The sequence below is a fragment of the Trachurus japonicus genome, chromosome 4 (assembly GCF_045865225.1).
Source record: "Trachurus japonicus isolate A0001 chromosome 4, Traja_1.0".
In the NCBI taxonomy this organism is placed as follows: domain Eukaryota; kingdom Metazoa; phylum Chordata; class Actinopteri; order Carangiformes; family Carangidae; genus Trachurus; species Trachurus japonicus.
The window spans coordinates 23,240,089-23,256,655 of NC_140910.1; the positions used below are offsets into that span (position 1 = coordinate 23,240,089).

A 16,567-nucleotide genomic window follows, 5' to 3' on the forward strand; every position below is an offset into this window, starting at 1 on the left:
AGAGTCTGTATTTATCCTGGACCGATGGTGTCATGGTCGATCCTACAGCGATTTTGCCATATTGGCCAAAAAAAAAACACACCTTTTGACTGCATCGTTGTCTCTTTTGTGATCTGAGGTGGGTTGATAAGACATTATTTTGATAATTATGCATCACTCAAGAAGATTTCCAAGCGGCAAACCCCTTAATTCATAGCTGTAGCTTTTCAAATGTGAGTATTTGCTACTCTTCTTTGTCTTATGTGGTAGTAAAAAAAGGGTATTTTTAGTGTTTGGGCTTGTTGGCAGCTTTAAAGCAGATAAAAACTGCACAGAAATGAATATGATAAAAGACAGAAAGAGAAAAGCTTCCACTACCATCTGTGCTCTGTTCCCAGTGCTGCTGCTGCTGGCTGACTCACTTCGTGTCGAGTCAGCTCTCTCTCTCACTAAATATTGTTTCAGACTTGAGAGGCACATTTTCGGAGTTAGGGGAGCACATCCGAGGTTCTCCGGCCTGTTTATGTTCCCACTTTTCATCTGCACACTGTTTATTTGGGGAAATTGAGAAAGGAATGCCTGCCTCTTTCTCTTCCCTGCATTCGTACCAGACAGAGAGTTTAGTCTGAGATGTATCCCCCCAAGTTCCCTCTGTCATTTCCATCACCTGTTTTCACCTGGAGACCTGTGTGAATCTTCACTTTGTCTTCTTTCTTCTTCTTTTTCTTCAATGAGGGGAGGAAATGCTGCTGCAGCAGAAACGCTGCATCTGACTTGTGACATTCGACTCATGGGCCATTTGATCCCACAGCCTCATGGTCTTATTAGGAACGAGAAGACACACAGCTGCTTTAATGAAATAATAAACTGAACCTAAAGCTGATTCATGAGCTACTCCCTGATCAAAGTGCAGAAAGAGAGAGAGAGAGTGTGTGTGTGTGTGTTAGAGAGCAAGAGAGAGGAGAGAAGGGGGGGTGCTAGACTTGAAGCTAAGCTGAGGGACATTTAGCATCTGTTTGCTCTGCACAGACTTTACTTTGAGCCGGTCATATGGGTTTGATTAGTGTGCTAGTTTTCGGATAGCTCCGCTCTCCCTGGCAACAGTTAGAGACAAGGACAGCATAGTTAACTCCAGTCTTAAAAGAGGAAAAAAAAAACACTCACTGTACATCCTTTTCACCACATGAAAAGCACCAGTCAGTGCTCACTAGTGGATGACAAGATGAAAAAATGATGTGTCAAAACGCTTCTGCGTCCACTGGCTTGATTACATTGCAAATTTGGCCCACCCTTAAATTCCCACCTAATTATCCTGAGCGGTCCAATTTTTCTCTCTCTTGTTATAACAACGACCCCTTTCTTCTCCCCCCCCTCCTTCTTTTCTTTCTTTCTTTTTTTTTCTTTCTTTTTTGTCAAATTGTGATTGCGTTGGAAATTGTGTGGCCTGTCTGCAGCTCGGACCACTTTCTGTCTTGGCCGTGATTGCAGCTATATGCTCGATAATCATAGTTCATCCAAGCAAAACACAGAGCGAGCAGAGAGAGAGAGAGTCAGTGTATGTGCTCACTTGGCCTGCTGACAAACATACGTTTTTTATTTCGCCAGAAGTGATACAGCCCAGAGGGAAAGTTTTGCACAACACACCATGGAAGATGTACGACACCATCACCTCTGCGAGACAGCTCACTCTTAATTTAGCTGCATTTTCTGTGCGGTTCATAATGGAGCAATAATTTACGGAGGGAAGGCAGTGCAATGCGTGTTGTTGTGGGGGATCTTTTGAACGCTGTCCACAAATCTTTTTAAGCAGCTTTACTTGAAAAGCATCAAGGGACAGCGTTGGGGGGTCCGGTCTCTCCCTCCCTCTCTTGTTTAAACAAACAAGGGGAGAGTTAGTGGTAATGAAAAGCACTTGATATCAAGCTGCAAGTTTAATAACCTCACAATAAATCGAGAGCGGGAGCAGAAGTAATGAAAATGGAGGGGAGTTTGGCTTGTGCAGGAAATGACTGGGAGAAAGCCTGAGGGAGGGGAAAAGAGAAAGACTTTCAGTTGTTCCACGTATGAGCTGCAACAGTACAAAGACCCCTCAGTGTTTTTTAAGCTAGTTCTCCTTTTTCTGTACCTTCCCATTGCTGTTTGAAATGAAATGAGAGGCACATTAGTGCTTTTTTTTTTTTCTTCAACTCATTCCTCCACACTCAGTTCAGGGTATTAACACTCAAGAATGGTTGTCCCAGCTGGCTCGAGCAGCTTACACTCTTACTGTCTCTCTTTCATTCCCCTCGGGCTTTGCACTCGTTTTTTTTTCTTTCCTCCTCTTTTCAGGAGGCAACTTGTTCCCCCTGCTCTCGTCACCAAAAAGTTTCCCATCTGCTTCCGATTACCTTTGGCTGCAGTTGGTTAGCCGCCAGCCATCTGGGCCAGTGTGGCGTCTCTTGCTCGCTCCTCTCTCCCCAGACTGCTCTGAGGGTGGGGGGCCGCGGTGGTGGTGGTGGTGGTGGTGGGGGGGTGCGGGGCAGGGACATGAGTGAACTGGGTGGGCAGACTTTACTGGTGGATAGCGCAATGGTTGGGTTTTAGCTGACACTGCAGGAAACTCAAGTCAAAGAGAAAGGCACCCATGAAAATGTGACTCCTGATCCTGGCTCAGGTTTGTTTTTGTCACCGGGACTGTGGGTCTGAGGAAGTCATTTTCACTTGTTATTATAGCGCAAACATGCTCAATGTCTCTTAGTAAAAAGATCAAATGGAATAGTGCTAAGTTATGGTTTTTATAGTAGAAGACAGTCACATAAGAAGTGTGAAAAATGCGTCTGCACTTGATTTTAACATTTGATTGTGACAAATTTCAATGGCATTTTGCAGTTTTATGCAGATGATGCGCCGCTGTCTTAACCAAAAGAATTTAGATACCACCAACGTGTCCTGTATTATGTATTTCCTTATGCCACAAGTTTTCCTTCAACTTAAATTAAGTCCACTGTAACTTGAATGTTGGTCCGCATCACTTTTAGTAATGTGTTCCTATTAAACTGTCCCAGTACTTGCATTGCGAATGCGAGTCATTCTCTTCATTGGAGGAGCCTCTTGTTTGTTGCACAACTACAGTTTATTTAAAGACATCACTGGCAGGTTCCCAACACATCCTTAGGGAAGTTACTTTATTACACCTGTCCTTTTGAAATTCATTTGAAGATTTCACTGCTCATTGTTGTGGCCTTGCATCAGGCACCACTGATATCGAGTCTGAAGAACTGACTGTAATCTGTTTTTGTTGTTTATCTCATTGACTTTTGTGTTTTTGGGTTTTACTTACTCCTTTAAATCTGTGTTTTACTGTAAGGCGCCTTTTCTTTCAAATGTTTCATATAAATTAAGTTACTATGTCATTATGGCCAAGAGCCCTTGCATTTACTGCTTTGCAAAAACTCACAAATATTAATGAGCATCTGCCTTAAAAAAACTCTGCCTCTAATTATTACAGTGCTCTACCTTTTGTCACAGATGTAAACAAACTTCATATGGACACTCATACCATCCGTCTGCTGGCCAGGACACCAGCCAATTAGTAAGCTGTACAGTCAGGCAGCCAGCCAGCAAGTCACTCAGCCATACAACCAACCACCACAGTCAGCCAGCGTAGCGGTGATGGCAACCTGCTGCTCCTCTCAAATTGGCTCATTTTACCCCCAGAGCCTCTGACATAATACTCACTTCAAGCCGTGTTTGGGCATTAAGCGCAGCTTTTTACAAGATCAATGGCTTCCTTTGTGTTTGAACTCTTTCCGGTGGGCAGGCAGCTTAAAGAGTGGGGCCTCAGGGGCCCCAGGTTGGGACCTGCTGTTGTCTCTGGTCATCAGAGTGAAAGACAGGGTGTTTGCCCTTCGCCAAAGCCAAGATTGATTAGCTGAGGGAACAATGCAGGACTGGGCGGCCCTTCACTGGATGCTGAATATGAACTGGGTAGATTTGTCTTGTTAGACTGGGAACTGCATGGGTCAATGGGATCTCATGCTCTCTCTGTCTGAGCTCTACTATGTCTCCCTTGTTCCTCCCTCCTCTTTGAGCCTAAATCCGTCTCTCCCCTCCCTTTCACTCCCTTTCCTGGCTTTCCTCTTGTAGTCACTAAACAGTTTCTCCTCCACAGGGCAACACAGTGGAGTCTGAACCTGCCATTGCTACTGAGCGCCTTGGGGAGATCTGTCCAGGGTTGTTTGTTTTTCCCTACTCCTATGAGGACTTCTCCAGGATCCATCACCACTCACTCACTCACTGACCGACACACTGTAGAGGCTGCTATGTCCGTCTGAACTCTCCCCGCTCCTCCTGCAGCCATGGCCCGACAGAGCGCTGAGCTGTCCCACTGCTAGGCGACGGGGCATCCGAGAAGGGCAGGAGACATGTTGGGACAGAGGCCTGGAAACCACTGCACTGAATTCAGTTACTATAGCAACTACTGTAGTAACCATGGAAACGCTACGGAGGACTGGTCTGGTCTGCACTGTCATCGTCATCGTCATGGTTGCCACCGAGGTCGCAGGAGGTCACAGAGATGAGTTTGCTCAGTCACAAGGTGAGAGAAGGCGATTATATCTTACATTGGGTTTTTCACTTTGTGTGTGTGTGTTTCCTGTTTACTTGTATCTCTACCTTTCCGACAAACACCAGAATAACTTAACACAATAAGAAGCATCCTTCCAGTTCACATATTTTCCAATACAGCTGCAAGAGATCAATACAGAATAAAACAAGACAGGTATCTGAAAGCACAAACAAAGCCTCAGGAGTTGGATCAAATGTCCAAATCACAGTGATTCAGGTACAAGCAAACAGAAACAATAGATCCTGCAGAGACTTCACTCCAGTCCAGTCTCCAGCTCAGGGAACCAGCGCAGGTTGGACACAATGACCAACCCGGTCCAGTGGCACCTACCGACCCCCGAAGTGTTGGGTGTTTTCTTATACAAGCAGCTGTTGAGGTTTTTTTTTGCAAAAACCACATACACGACAATAGACTAAATATTGGGGAAACAAGATCACTGTTTGAAGTTACCCAACCCAACGCCACCTGTAACAACTTTTCCATTATACCTGTTGTGTTTTAAACTGAAGACAAAGCATGGCAGCCAGTCAGAACAGTTTTTCATTTTATAAAAATGTCTTTTTGGTTTCCCTAAGCAAGGGAAGGCAAGGCAATGCAATGCAATTTTATTTGTATAGCCCATTTTTACAAACAGTTTGTCTCAAAGGGCTTTACATGGCATCATAACAACATCCTCTGTCCTTAGACCCTCACATCCACTGAGGAAAAACTCCTGGGAAAACCCTTTTAACAGGGAAAAATTGGAGAAACCTCAGGGTGAGCAACAAAGGAGGGATCCCTCACCCAGGACGGGCAGACGTGCAATAGAAGTTGTACTGTATACAGACAAGAAAACAGTTTATATCACAGAATATGGGAAACATAGAAATGTTAACAAAACAACAAGCAACATGCAACAACTTAAACTCTCCCACAGAGAGAGTAATTGGCATAAACAACGGCCTATCTACTGTAAATTTCCCATCACAACTTTATAGTCTGAGTCTGAAGCCACGGTGGATAACGCAATTCAAGTTTAATTTCTCATCACTATGATGTGTGAAAAGAGTTTTAGAGACCCTAGAATAAAACACACTATTAACCTTATTCTCTTAGGTCTCTATAAATAGTGGGGAAACATCAGCGGTTTACTGTCTGTGATCCTGTTTTATAATGTGGTTTGTTCTAATTATTTTCAGTCTTTTCGAGCACAATAGCACTTTAATGTATTTTACGGTCGAGGTTCCCAGAGTGAAATCTGTTCTTCATTTCAGGAAGGAGAAAAAAAAAACCTTCTTGGTGCTACCCATGTTAAGAAATCCAGAATAAAACCTGTTTTTTTTTCAAATTTGTATTAAATGTGAATGAGTGATAAGGATTTAATTTTGTTCTAAAGATAACCACGTGTTCCATGGTTGCTGTAATTGTTTTTATTTGTAATTCACATGCAAAGTGCACCGATGAGGAAAAAACTTTGGCCAAATCAGGTTCAGGATCTGACCCACCCGGCTGCCTGACCGGGCGGAGGCACGCTCCAGGCCTGCAGGTCTGGGGCTGCTGAACTTGAACTCTTGCTTCCACAAATCATGTTGCTGCGGCACCGCCACGCGCCTGCCCCCTCCGCACCTCTCGCCACACAGTCCCTCTGTCTCTCAAATGCATGCTGAAGCTGAGGCGACTGAAATCTCCTGAAGGCAAAAGACATAAATTCCCTGAGTGTCCGTGTCTCGTTACCCTGAACAAGGCTGTGATTGTGTATTTCCTAAACTTAACCTCTGACCCCTCACCGCCATCTGTCTCCAATAGTCTGCCATGCTGCTTCCTTTAAATAACCCACTACTCAAACACTGACGTGGCTCAATCCCTCAGAGACCCAAGGACACTTTGTACAGACATCTTGGCCTTAAAAGCTGAACTAACTGATATTTTGATTTTAAAAATGGATCCAGTGACTATGTCTAATGTAAATTACTTGCTTGCAACGGTGAAACCACAGGGAATTATCACCCAACACTGCAGTTTGGTAGGGTCACTGTTTTGATTTTCGGGCCTGCATCAATTTTAGTTCCAGCGTTATTCTAGTTGCACACACAAGACACGCACCAAACAAGAGGCTGACAAAGTCTAAATAGACGAAGAACCTACTGAGGCATCAGCATCACTCTGAATATGGCTGTGTAAATATGCAACCCTATCAAGTTCACCAGAACATATCTTATCAGGTGATAATACGGAGATGCTTTGTTCTCAGCTTTCAGTTATTAATGCAGTTTAAGTAGAAATTTATGATCCTTAAGACTTAAACGTCCTTGTTTCCACACAGAAATGAAAATGTAGGTGTGTGCCGCTATCAAAATGATGATTTATTCAACTCTGAACTGTTTTTTTGGTTCAGAGTTTCTCTATCATCCATAACAAACACAACAACTCTACGTTGCCATGTGCTAATCTATCTGAAGGTGCAAGTAAAATTTGAGTTTTTTGTAAATCTGTATTTTTATTCGGTTGTCAGGATTGGTTCAATATTTACAAAACAAGAAACATCTTAGCAATAAAGTGTTTTATTTTCCCCGTCCTCTCTAACCTCTGGACTAGACTCTTGTCCAGGCTTTGGCTTGTATCTTAACACCGATGATAACCCCTTTGAGTCATTTTTGATTAAAACTCTTACAACAGCAAACGAAAATGTGGGAAAAAGTGCTAGAAGCATGAAAATCCCTTTTTCTGGTCCATTAGTCAGTGTGTGTGCTTATTTAAAAAGAGTGACCCGCTTGTTCTGTTTTGACAGAACCCACAAATTCAGTGAAGGACTGTGCTCATTTTCGCATTTTGGTTGATTTATACTTTGATACACATTTCATCATACAGTAGTTTATACAGTCATTATACAGCCACTTATCTCCGCTGTGATAAAGGAAAGGGAGGCAGGTATGGTTGAAACTACTTTGAGACCCAGTTTTTAGTGGACTATTACAGCGCCTATAACCTACATGGCCGCAGACGCTGGAACTTAACCCCCATATCTGATTGTCCAATGTCTCTTTGGAAACCGTGGGCAAAGCTTTCAATAATATTTTGGACTCTGGCTGCAGAGCTTTTGCTCCCATTCAGCCAGAAGAGCAGTGGTGAGGTCCAACACTGATGCTGGGTGATAAGACCTGGCTCCCAGTCACTGTTCCAGGGGGGAAGATTACTTGTTTATGGACCTGGCTTTGTGCACGGCTTTAAACAGGAAAGGAACCAATCCAAACTGTTGCAACAAACTTGGAAGTGCACCATTGTCTGAAATATCATTGTATGTTGTAGCAATAAGATTTCCATTATCTTGCGTGGCACAGTTCATGTATTTGGGGAGTAGAGTCCAGGAACACAAACTTGTAACATGGGCTAAAATAGAACAAAAATGAAAATGAGGCTTTAATTCAATGGCCGTAAAATCTGACTTCAAATCAGCCGTGTTGTTGCTCCATAATGTGTAAATAACCAGCTGCTTGCTAACAGGTTTTCCACATCAACCTAATATGTGATGATTTGTCAGTGCGGTGGTGAAAACTAGAGAGTACTGGACCCAAGTGACCATAAATAGTAAGTAAGTATTTTGACAGTGATGTCCACATACTTTTAAAAGACAGACACAGTCAGGTGGATAAAATGAGAGTTATCTAAGGTGATATTTGTGATATGCAACAAACTATGCCTCATTTAAAATCACTTTACTGGGATTTTTTCTCACTCTTTATTGTTTGCACTGATTGTAAATTCCTTGTGGCATAGTTTTAAAAGAAGCAGAGCAGCAGCGTTTGGTCCAAGGTGCCATGAAGGTGTGCCTGCTGGGATGGAGGGAGGGACACTTTTCCATCCAGAATATTTCCTTCCACTATTTGCATTAGGTGATAACAGGAGCAGGGTGATGCCCTGCTCATGGGTGGATGTGTATATTTATCAGCACGGAGGCCTCTGTATCTCACTCTTTTAGCCAGGGAGTGTCTCCTGTTAAATTTAGCAAGTGTGTTTCCATTCTCAATCTCTGTTATGCTGCATGATACTGTACGTCTACTGAACATTTTCAAATGCTAAATGAACACGGTGTATTTTGCACTGAGAAAATGTGATGCAAACCTTAACGCATGTTGTTATGTAATGTTTACTGTCCATATAGCTGGAGTCCTCATGTCATGTACACAATTAATTTGTCATGAATGGGCGAAACAGGCGTCTTGACAGAAAGCATTTGGAAAAACCCTTTAAATGCGTTTCTCACTTGAAAGGCATTAAACTAAACTGCTAAAAGATTAATTTGCGATAAAATTTTATATGTGAAAATAAAAAGTAAGGGTATTGTAAACTGTACACACCCAATTGTGATTAGCACACCAGTTTTATGTGATGTTTGATTCTGTCAACATTACATTGCTGCTTTCAATGCAGATGTCCTGACATCTGGTGTGTGTCTGTTACTGTGAGAAGCAACATAAACTATCAGGAACAGAAGCATGATAATGATTTTATCTTCTTCTAGTAGTTCAGCCACTGTTTTTGTTGTATTTTTAGATTAAGAAAATCTATATTAAGGACTGTTTGCATCTCTTTTTTTTTACTCTGTGAAGCAGACTGTGGGAGCCAACACACACAAAAATCCTGCAGAGAGAAGAGGTTCAAGTGGCTTTAAAAAAAAACACACACATCCGTTCAAACATAAAGCTCAAAGTGCAGACTAATTTTTTTTCCCTGGTTTTCATTAGTGCAGCAGTTTATTCTGTGTGAGGTCTGATTAATTTCTTCCATATCTACTTTATTACCCCTCCCTTCATTTTCTCTCCAGGAGCTTTTCCTGTGCTTCAAAGGTAATGGTTATACCACCTGCCTGATCAGTGGCTGTGGTTCTGTCAGAGCAGGACGGAAGTGTTGTTGTGGGAAAAAAAAGAAGCTCAGACCTTTCAGAAAGGTGATGCATTTGGGGAATTTGATGGGATTTTGGTGCCTATCAGTACAGTCAATATTGCAGTTGTTGAACATCCTGTTGCTATTTTCAACTGCTGCTAGCCTAGTGCTTAGCTTAAAAGGATAGTTCAACATTTTGGCAAATTCGCCAATTGCCACAATTCCTATAGTCATAGGAGTAGGTTCATCATTACCTTTAATTGTCGGTGCATGTTGTTTTGAGATCCGTGGGGCAGAGACGTGAGCTGCTCAGTGAACACAACGGAGGTGAACGGTACTTTCGCCTTTCCCTCATCAAACTCATCAAATACACAATCCAAATAACTCCAAAACGCTCTGCACACCTGCACATTCACCACGCTATGAAATAATCATGTATAATTATGTAAACACATGAAGCAAATACTCCGAACTACATACCTGCGCTTTTGAGATCACTCCGCCAAGCAGCCGTGTCTGTAATGTAGTTTCCGGCTACGCATTTGCCTCCAAAACAACTCTGTCTCTGTCTATTATTTCATAGCATGGTGAATGTGCAGGTCACAACTTCTCCACAAGAGCGTTTTGCAGTTGTTGGATTGTGTATTTGATGAGTTTTGAGGGACAGGGGACCTTGTACCATTCACCTCCATTGTGTTAGCTGAGCAGATTGCGTCTGCCCTGTGGATCTCAAAACAACATGCACCGATAATTAAAGGTAATGAACCTACTGCTATGACTATAGGGATTATGGCAATAGGCCAATTTGCCAAAATGTTGAACTATCCCTTTATTGTTATTGAATTACATTACATAAACCTAAGTGAGCGAGTGACAGAGAGAGACATTTGCAGTAAAAAAAAAAAAAAGGTGTCAGGACAGACAGGGCCGAGTAAAAATGATGGCGATTCTGAGACAAGACCAACACCTTGAAAATTTCTACAACACGAGTGAAAACACAGCTCTGTAATGATAAAAGTGTTGGTGTGTGTCGGACAGTAGAAATGTTGCTGCTTGTGACTGACAGTAGGAGTGAAACATTGCTTTCCACATTCTGTATAACTGTAACAGTAAGTGGGAGTATCTTCAGTCCAAATCTTGTTAAATGTATTGCATGTTTTTCCAGTTTGTAACCACTATCATTGAATTTGCTGTGTTTGTCCAATACTGTGTTCTCACAGTTTGGAAAAACTGCGCCGCTTCCAGTAAAAACTACACCGGCCATCCTGCCTTCTTGAACCCCTTTACTGGAAGCTGGTTTAGCTCGCTTCATAGTTGTGCACCTATACAGTGGAGGGAAAGAAAACCCAGACACTCATTTACCATGTCTGAAAAGAGAGCAGGCATCATCCATTTTTGTTCTCATGATTGAAACCACTTGAACACAGAGCATATTTTGTACTAAACTTCCCATGTCGAAAATACAGTACAACCTCATGAGTTCCATGTGAAGGCAGCATTTGTAATTGTGCTTGCTGTTTATTCAAGCCAGACCTATCCGCTGCCTACAGAGTGGTTTTCCCCAGTACAGAGCTCTCCAAGTCTGTACCAAGGAACTCTGATCTCTGGGTATTTACTCTGTGTGGGAATGGGCTGCTTCTCCACCGAGCGGGGCCAAAGGTTTGATTTAAAAAAGAAAAAAGAAAATCTGGGCTCATTTGCCGGTGACCTTTCCCCGTTAGTTAGCTGTTTGGAGGCTATGTGTGTTTGGACAATAAATCTCCACCGGGCCCCGGCACAGACTGGGACAGACAGGAAGTATACAGTTTCAGGGTAACTATGGCAACATCCCTTTGGCCTCACGAAGATGAGGGTACTTGGAGCGGAGGGGCCTTGTCAGGATTGGGCCGAAAAGTCAGCAAGTTTCTCTATGCCAACTGGGTTACTCTCTCAATAAAAGCCCTTACAGCTTTGTTAAAAATAAGCAACCCCCCCCACCCCTTTGTCTTCATCTGTTTTTAATTAGAGTCAATTAGATTAAGTTGAATTTGGCTTTTTTACGTTAAATTGTGAATGTGTTTTTTATGCCCTCTTTATTTCTCTTTCTCTTTCTCCCTAGCTGCCTTCCTGTCCAGTCTAGACCAGTACGAGATCGCCATCCCAGTACGTGTAGGACCAAATGGCGAGACGCTGGATGCAGAAATGCCACAACAACACCACAGGAGAAGACGACGCAGCACTGAAGACCAGCTGCCTGACTCTGTATTATGCTTTTTTTTTTTAATTTGTTGACCATAATATCATTCTTCTTTTCTTTCTGTTTTTCTCATATTGTTGAAATACTTTCAACTTCTTGAAGGGATAGTTCAACATTTTGGCAAATTGGCCCATTGCCATAATCCCTATAGTTATAGCAGTAGGTTCGTTACTTTTAATTGTCGGTGCAAGCTATTTTTAGAACGGCGGAGCAGAGCCGTGAGCTGCTCAGAGCTACGCTACGGAGGCTCATGGGATTTCTTGGTTTCCCTCATCAAACTCATCAAATACACAATCCAACAACTCCAAAACGCTCTGGTGGACAAGTTGTGACCTGCACATTCACCACGCTATGAGATAATAACAGAACGTTACCAGACAGAGTTGTTTTAGAGGTAAATTCATGCAAAATCGCTGATGTGCGTTCCCGTTGTTGGCAGTTTTTCAGCAAGCAGTCTCTGCATTTGCCTCGAAAACAACTCTGTCTCGTAACATTCTGTTATTATCTCATAGCGTGGTGAATGTGCAGGTCACAACTTGTCCACCAGAGCGTTTTGGAGTTGTTGGATTGTGTATTTGATGAGTGTGATGAGGGAAACCAAGAAATCCCATTAGTCTCCGTAGTGTAGCTCTGAGCAGCTCACAGCTCGGCTCGGCCGTTCTAAAAACAGCTCACACCGACAAATAAAGGTAACGAACCTACTGCTATGACAATAGGGATTCTGGCAATGGGCCAATTTTCCAAAATGTTGAACTATCCCTTTAAGTGGCATTCATAAACTAAACTCTCTATTTTTTTGTTTTTTTGTCCCAAGCTCTTCTACCAGCTGTCCACGTCACGTAACAACTTCCTGCTTAACCTGACGCTGCAGGGAGGCCTGCTGTCCAGACAGTTCAGGGTGGAGTACTGGAAAAGGGGTCGATTAGCCTGGAGCCACCCTTACTCTCCCCACTGCCACTACATCGGACACCTCCAAGACCAGCCGCATTCCAGCAAAGTGGCTCTGAGCAACTGTAACGGCCTGGTAAGACCTGCACCCTCCCAGTCTAATCCACAGCTAATACAGTGAGTGAGGTCAGCAGCGGCGGCAGTGCTGGCTCAGCCAATAAGGGATCAGATACGCATGATTCCAACATCAAGCGTAACATTTTAACAAACCTTAAAGTCTTAAAGCCGGCCGTAATCAACGAGTGTGATCCTCTGAGTGAAATGACCTAGAATAAAACCTCAGGTATATCTAATCTAAACCCTAATCTCAAAAGAAGCATTCACCTTTCATCTCTTTTTTTCATGAATTTTCCATATTCCTATTCTGAACAGGTCAAGTTGCACAAGTTTTTTAATGGTCACTAAGCTGTATCCATTGAGGAAGAGAAGGGATTTACATTTTATCTACTGACTGTAGCCACAATAGTACAGAATACAACTCAGCAAGTATAAATTTACTATTGCCAGACTCATGGCATGGAATGGATGGAAGCAGAGCTGGGAATATCCCAATGTATGTAACTTGTGAGTGTTTAATTCACCACACAGCTCAAGGTGGATGTGGAACAGTATAGTTGGTTGTCTGAGAGTTTGCTTTGACAAAACTGAATACTATGACCTCTAGATTTGGGTTTAATCACCTTGAACCAACTGATATGACTAACTACCTTTGCTGACTCTAATGCGACATGAAAGCGGCATCAGTGTGCTTGAATTGAAAGGGAACAGTTTACTCTACAAGAAGTGCTTGTTCAGATCGTCTAACAATGTGTGAACCAGAGAAGAGAAGAGAAGAGAGAAGTCCTAACATTGCGTGAAGGTGCCGTTCTTGTCGGGTTTGCCTGTTTTGGAAAGTTTCAGGGACGCAGCCCTTTTCAGTTCTGATGTCGGAAAGATGGGGGGGATCCAACAACCACTTCCTTTGAAGCATAATGAGTCCTTTAACATTTGCCTGTTAACACACAATGTATCAGGTTCTGGCATGTTTTCTTGAGGGTGTTCAAAGGCAGACTGGGAAATGTAGGAGATTATTAACTGAAGTCAGCAATCATGTAAGAGGAGGCAGGCAGGCAGGCACTGAGCAAAGATATGAACCGAGTGTCTGGTTTTTGAACTTGTGGAAATCTCAGCAGCTTTCCAAAGTGGACTTTTAGTTTAGCTTTTAGTGCAGCGTCAGCTCCAGCTCATTTACCTCTCGTTCTCGCAGGGGTCATCGTCTCAGCACACCACAACAGAAGACTGGCAGCTGTATGTTGATGCTATTATGAACTGCAGTGCATCATTTTGGTTGATGCATGATTTCTTTCCTGCACAGCAGCACGGTGTAACTGTGTATCCCTCTCACTCCAAACAGCCAGGTCCCACAATAACAGTTGTATACACAGTCGAGGATTAGATGTGTTCACTAAGCGTTAATAAGCAGCACACGTAATTACTGTTGGTCAAACCAGCATGAGCACATTTCACCAGTGAGCAGGCTGTGTGTCCAGAGGAGCATCACTAACTTTATTAAGGGATTAAAGGCACTTTGAAAGCTGCCGCAGTGAGTCGAGGGGAGACACACTCGCTCCGGCTGAGGCCAACACATCTGAGCAGAATCAAAGGAAGTGTTAGTGTATCCCGTCTCTGTCTCACTCTTTCATTTTTCTCGCTCTCATTCACTCTTTCATGCTCTCTCACGTGTGTTTGTCTGTCTCTCTTGTGTGTGTGTGTGCGTGTGTGTGTGCTGTGGGGTCCTGATCCTTTTCCCAGATGGGTCTGCAGTTCATCACCAGAGGACTCTATAAGAGGGACAGTCTTTGTAGTGAGACAGTGGGAACACAGAGCAACATGATCGCGATAGGCTTGTATCGCTAATATGAAAGCGTCTCCAGTTATAGGATGAATGTCAGTCCTTCAGCTCACATTATGAGTTCTCTTATTGTTCAGAAATATACACCACAGCAATACATTGAACCTTAACCTGCTGGTTTGTTTCTCGTTTCTCTGTCAATATTGAGAGTAAAGGTGATTGAAAACAGGTTCAAGTCAATTCATCGGTGGGTTGATATGTATTTATTGCTGTACTGAGTTTGTTTTGTAATGCTTATTAGGCAGCAAATGTCACTGGGATAATAAGTTAGGGATTATAATGTATCTTTGTATTCAGCCTGTGCATATTCTCATTTGTCCAGGTCATAGTATCTCAAAGGAATTTTAAATCAAAAGCAACTGGACTATTCCTAGACAAATAACCAAGTCCAGTCGCTTTCGATTTAAAATTCCTTTGAGATATCTTTGTATTGCAAATTTTGTTATATTTGTGTCATGATGGCAATTGTCCCTGTTATTCTATTCTATTCTGCTCTATTCTGCTCTACTCTGCTCTACAAATCTGTCTCTCTGCAGCAGGGGGTGATTGTTGCAGGGGGAGAGGAGTACCTGATTGAACCCCTTGTCTCAGCAGATAACCAGACCAGGACGGAGAGGGGGGAGAGAGCAGAGGGGCGCCCCCATGTGGTTTACAAGCGGTCATCGCTTCGCCATCAGTACAAGGGCCTATCCTGTGGAGTCATTGGTGAGAGAGGGGGAGGGGGGGGAAGGTGGTGGTGGTGGGGGATTTACTGATCTTTTTAGTAGCAGCGGTAATGTCCAGATGGGAATTGAAAATTTCCACAGGCTGATTTGCATAACAGCCAGCAGCCGAAGATCGTTGCGTGGTTGTGTCTGCGTTCCCAGTTGTGATTGGGTGTGACCAAGAGTCTGCGTTACAGGGCGTTGTTGAAAAAGCAAAAGAATGTTCGGAAAACCATGTTTTGACAAATAAAAGTTAAAAGAAAAACATTCGACTTTGTGATGTTGGGCTGCGTTCAGGAATCATTCTGGTTGTTCAGAAAAGTGTTTCAGATGATCATTAATCTGATGCAGTGAGCGATTCAGCTGGAATGCTGCTGAGTTATTGTCTCTGCCGTCTTTCTGTCTACATGTGTTCAAAAGTCTGTGCGTCTGTGTGTGTGTGATTTCTCTCAGATGAAAAGCCGATGAAGGGAGCATCATGGTGGCAGCGCACACTGAAGACGCCGCCACATCACGTCGGCCGCGGCCAGCTACCTCTGAAGCGCTCGGTTAGCCGGGAGCGCTACGTGGAGACACTGGTCGTGGCCGACAAGATGATGGTGGGTTACCACGGTCGCCGAGACATCGAGCAGTACATCCTGGCCGTCATGAATATTGTAAGTTTCACAACACAAATGACGTGAATAGTACACAATGCACTTTTGTTATTGGAGCACATGAATGAAAGGGGATTATTATTCCCAGTTTGACGATAAAACATAGTAAGATCACGAGGATGTGGTGGTTTCAGCAGCCGGTCGTGGTTCGGTTACTTGTCATTTGTACAAAACAGATTAACAACTTGGAGTCAACTAAGAAAGCATTTCTTTTCAAAAGACAGTTCACAAGTTTCCCTGCATCTCTGTTGCCAAATATTAATCACACATAAACTTGTTGATGCATGAAAGTGTCAAAAAATAAAGCAAACCAGATTTATTTCATGAATAATGCCCAAGAGAAAGAAAGAAAAAAGAAAGAAAGAAAGAAAGAAAGAAAGAAAGAAAGAAAGAAAGAAAGAAACACTGCAAAAACTCAAAATCTTTCCAAGAAGATTTGTCTTATTTCTTGTCAAAATGTCTCATTTCTAGTCAAAACTAATCTCTTTCCACTTAAAATAAGACTCATCACCTAAAAAATTAACTTGTTTTTAGATAATTTTCACTTGTTTCAAACAAATTTTCACTTGAAATAAGTAGAAAAATCTGCCAGTGAAAGCAAGTTTTTTGTGCTTGTAATAAGAAAGAAAAACTTGTCCCACTATCAGATTTTTCTACTTATTTCAAGTTAAAAAAAAATGCTTGATA

General features: G+C 42.7%; 1 protein-coding gene across 5 annotated transcripts in view; it reads left to right on the forward strand.

Moving 5' to 3' along the window:
* The first annotated feature begins 4,229 nt into the window (after positions 1–4,229).
* The window catches only part of adamts10 (ADAM metallopeptidase with thrombospondin type 1 motif, 10), a 47,111-nt gene continuing 34,773 nt past the window's right edge, over positions 4,230–16,567 (forward strand). For 2 of the 5 annotated variants that reach the window (XM_085774814.1, XM_085774813.1), the window contains exons 1-5: positions 4,230–4,555; positions 11,544–11,686; positions 12,496–12,705; positions 15,057–15,225; positions 15,678–15,880. In XM_085774814.1, coding sequence (XP_085630940.1) covers positions 4,450–4,555; positions 11,544–11,686; positions 12,496–12,705; positions 15,057–15,225; positions 15,678–15,880 — 831 coding nt within the window. In that variant the 5' untranslated portion in view covers positions 4,230–4,449. Of the gene's footprint in view, positions 4,556–9,197; positions 9,409–10,501; positions 10,555–11,543; positions 11,687–12,495; positions 12,706–15,056; positions 15,226–15,677; positions 15,881–16,567 lie in introns of those variants that run through there. The other 3 variants (XM_085774817.1, XM_085774816.1, XM_085774815.1) reach the window with 3 other exon arrangements.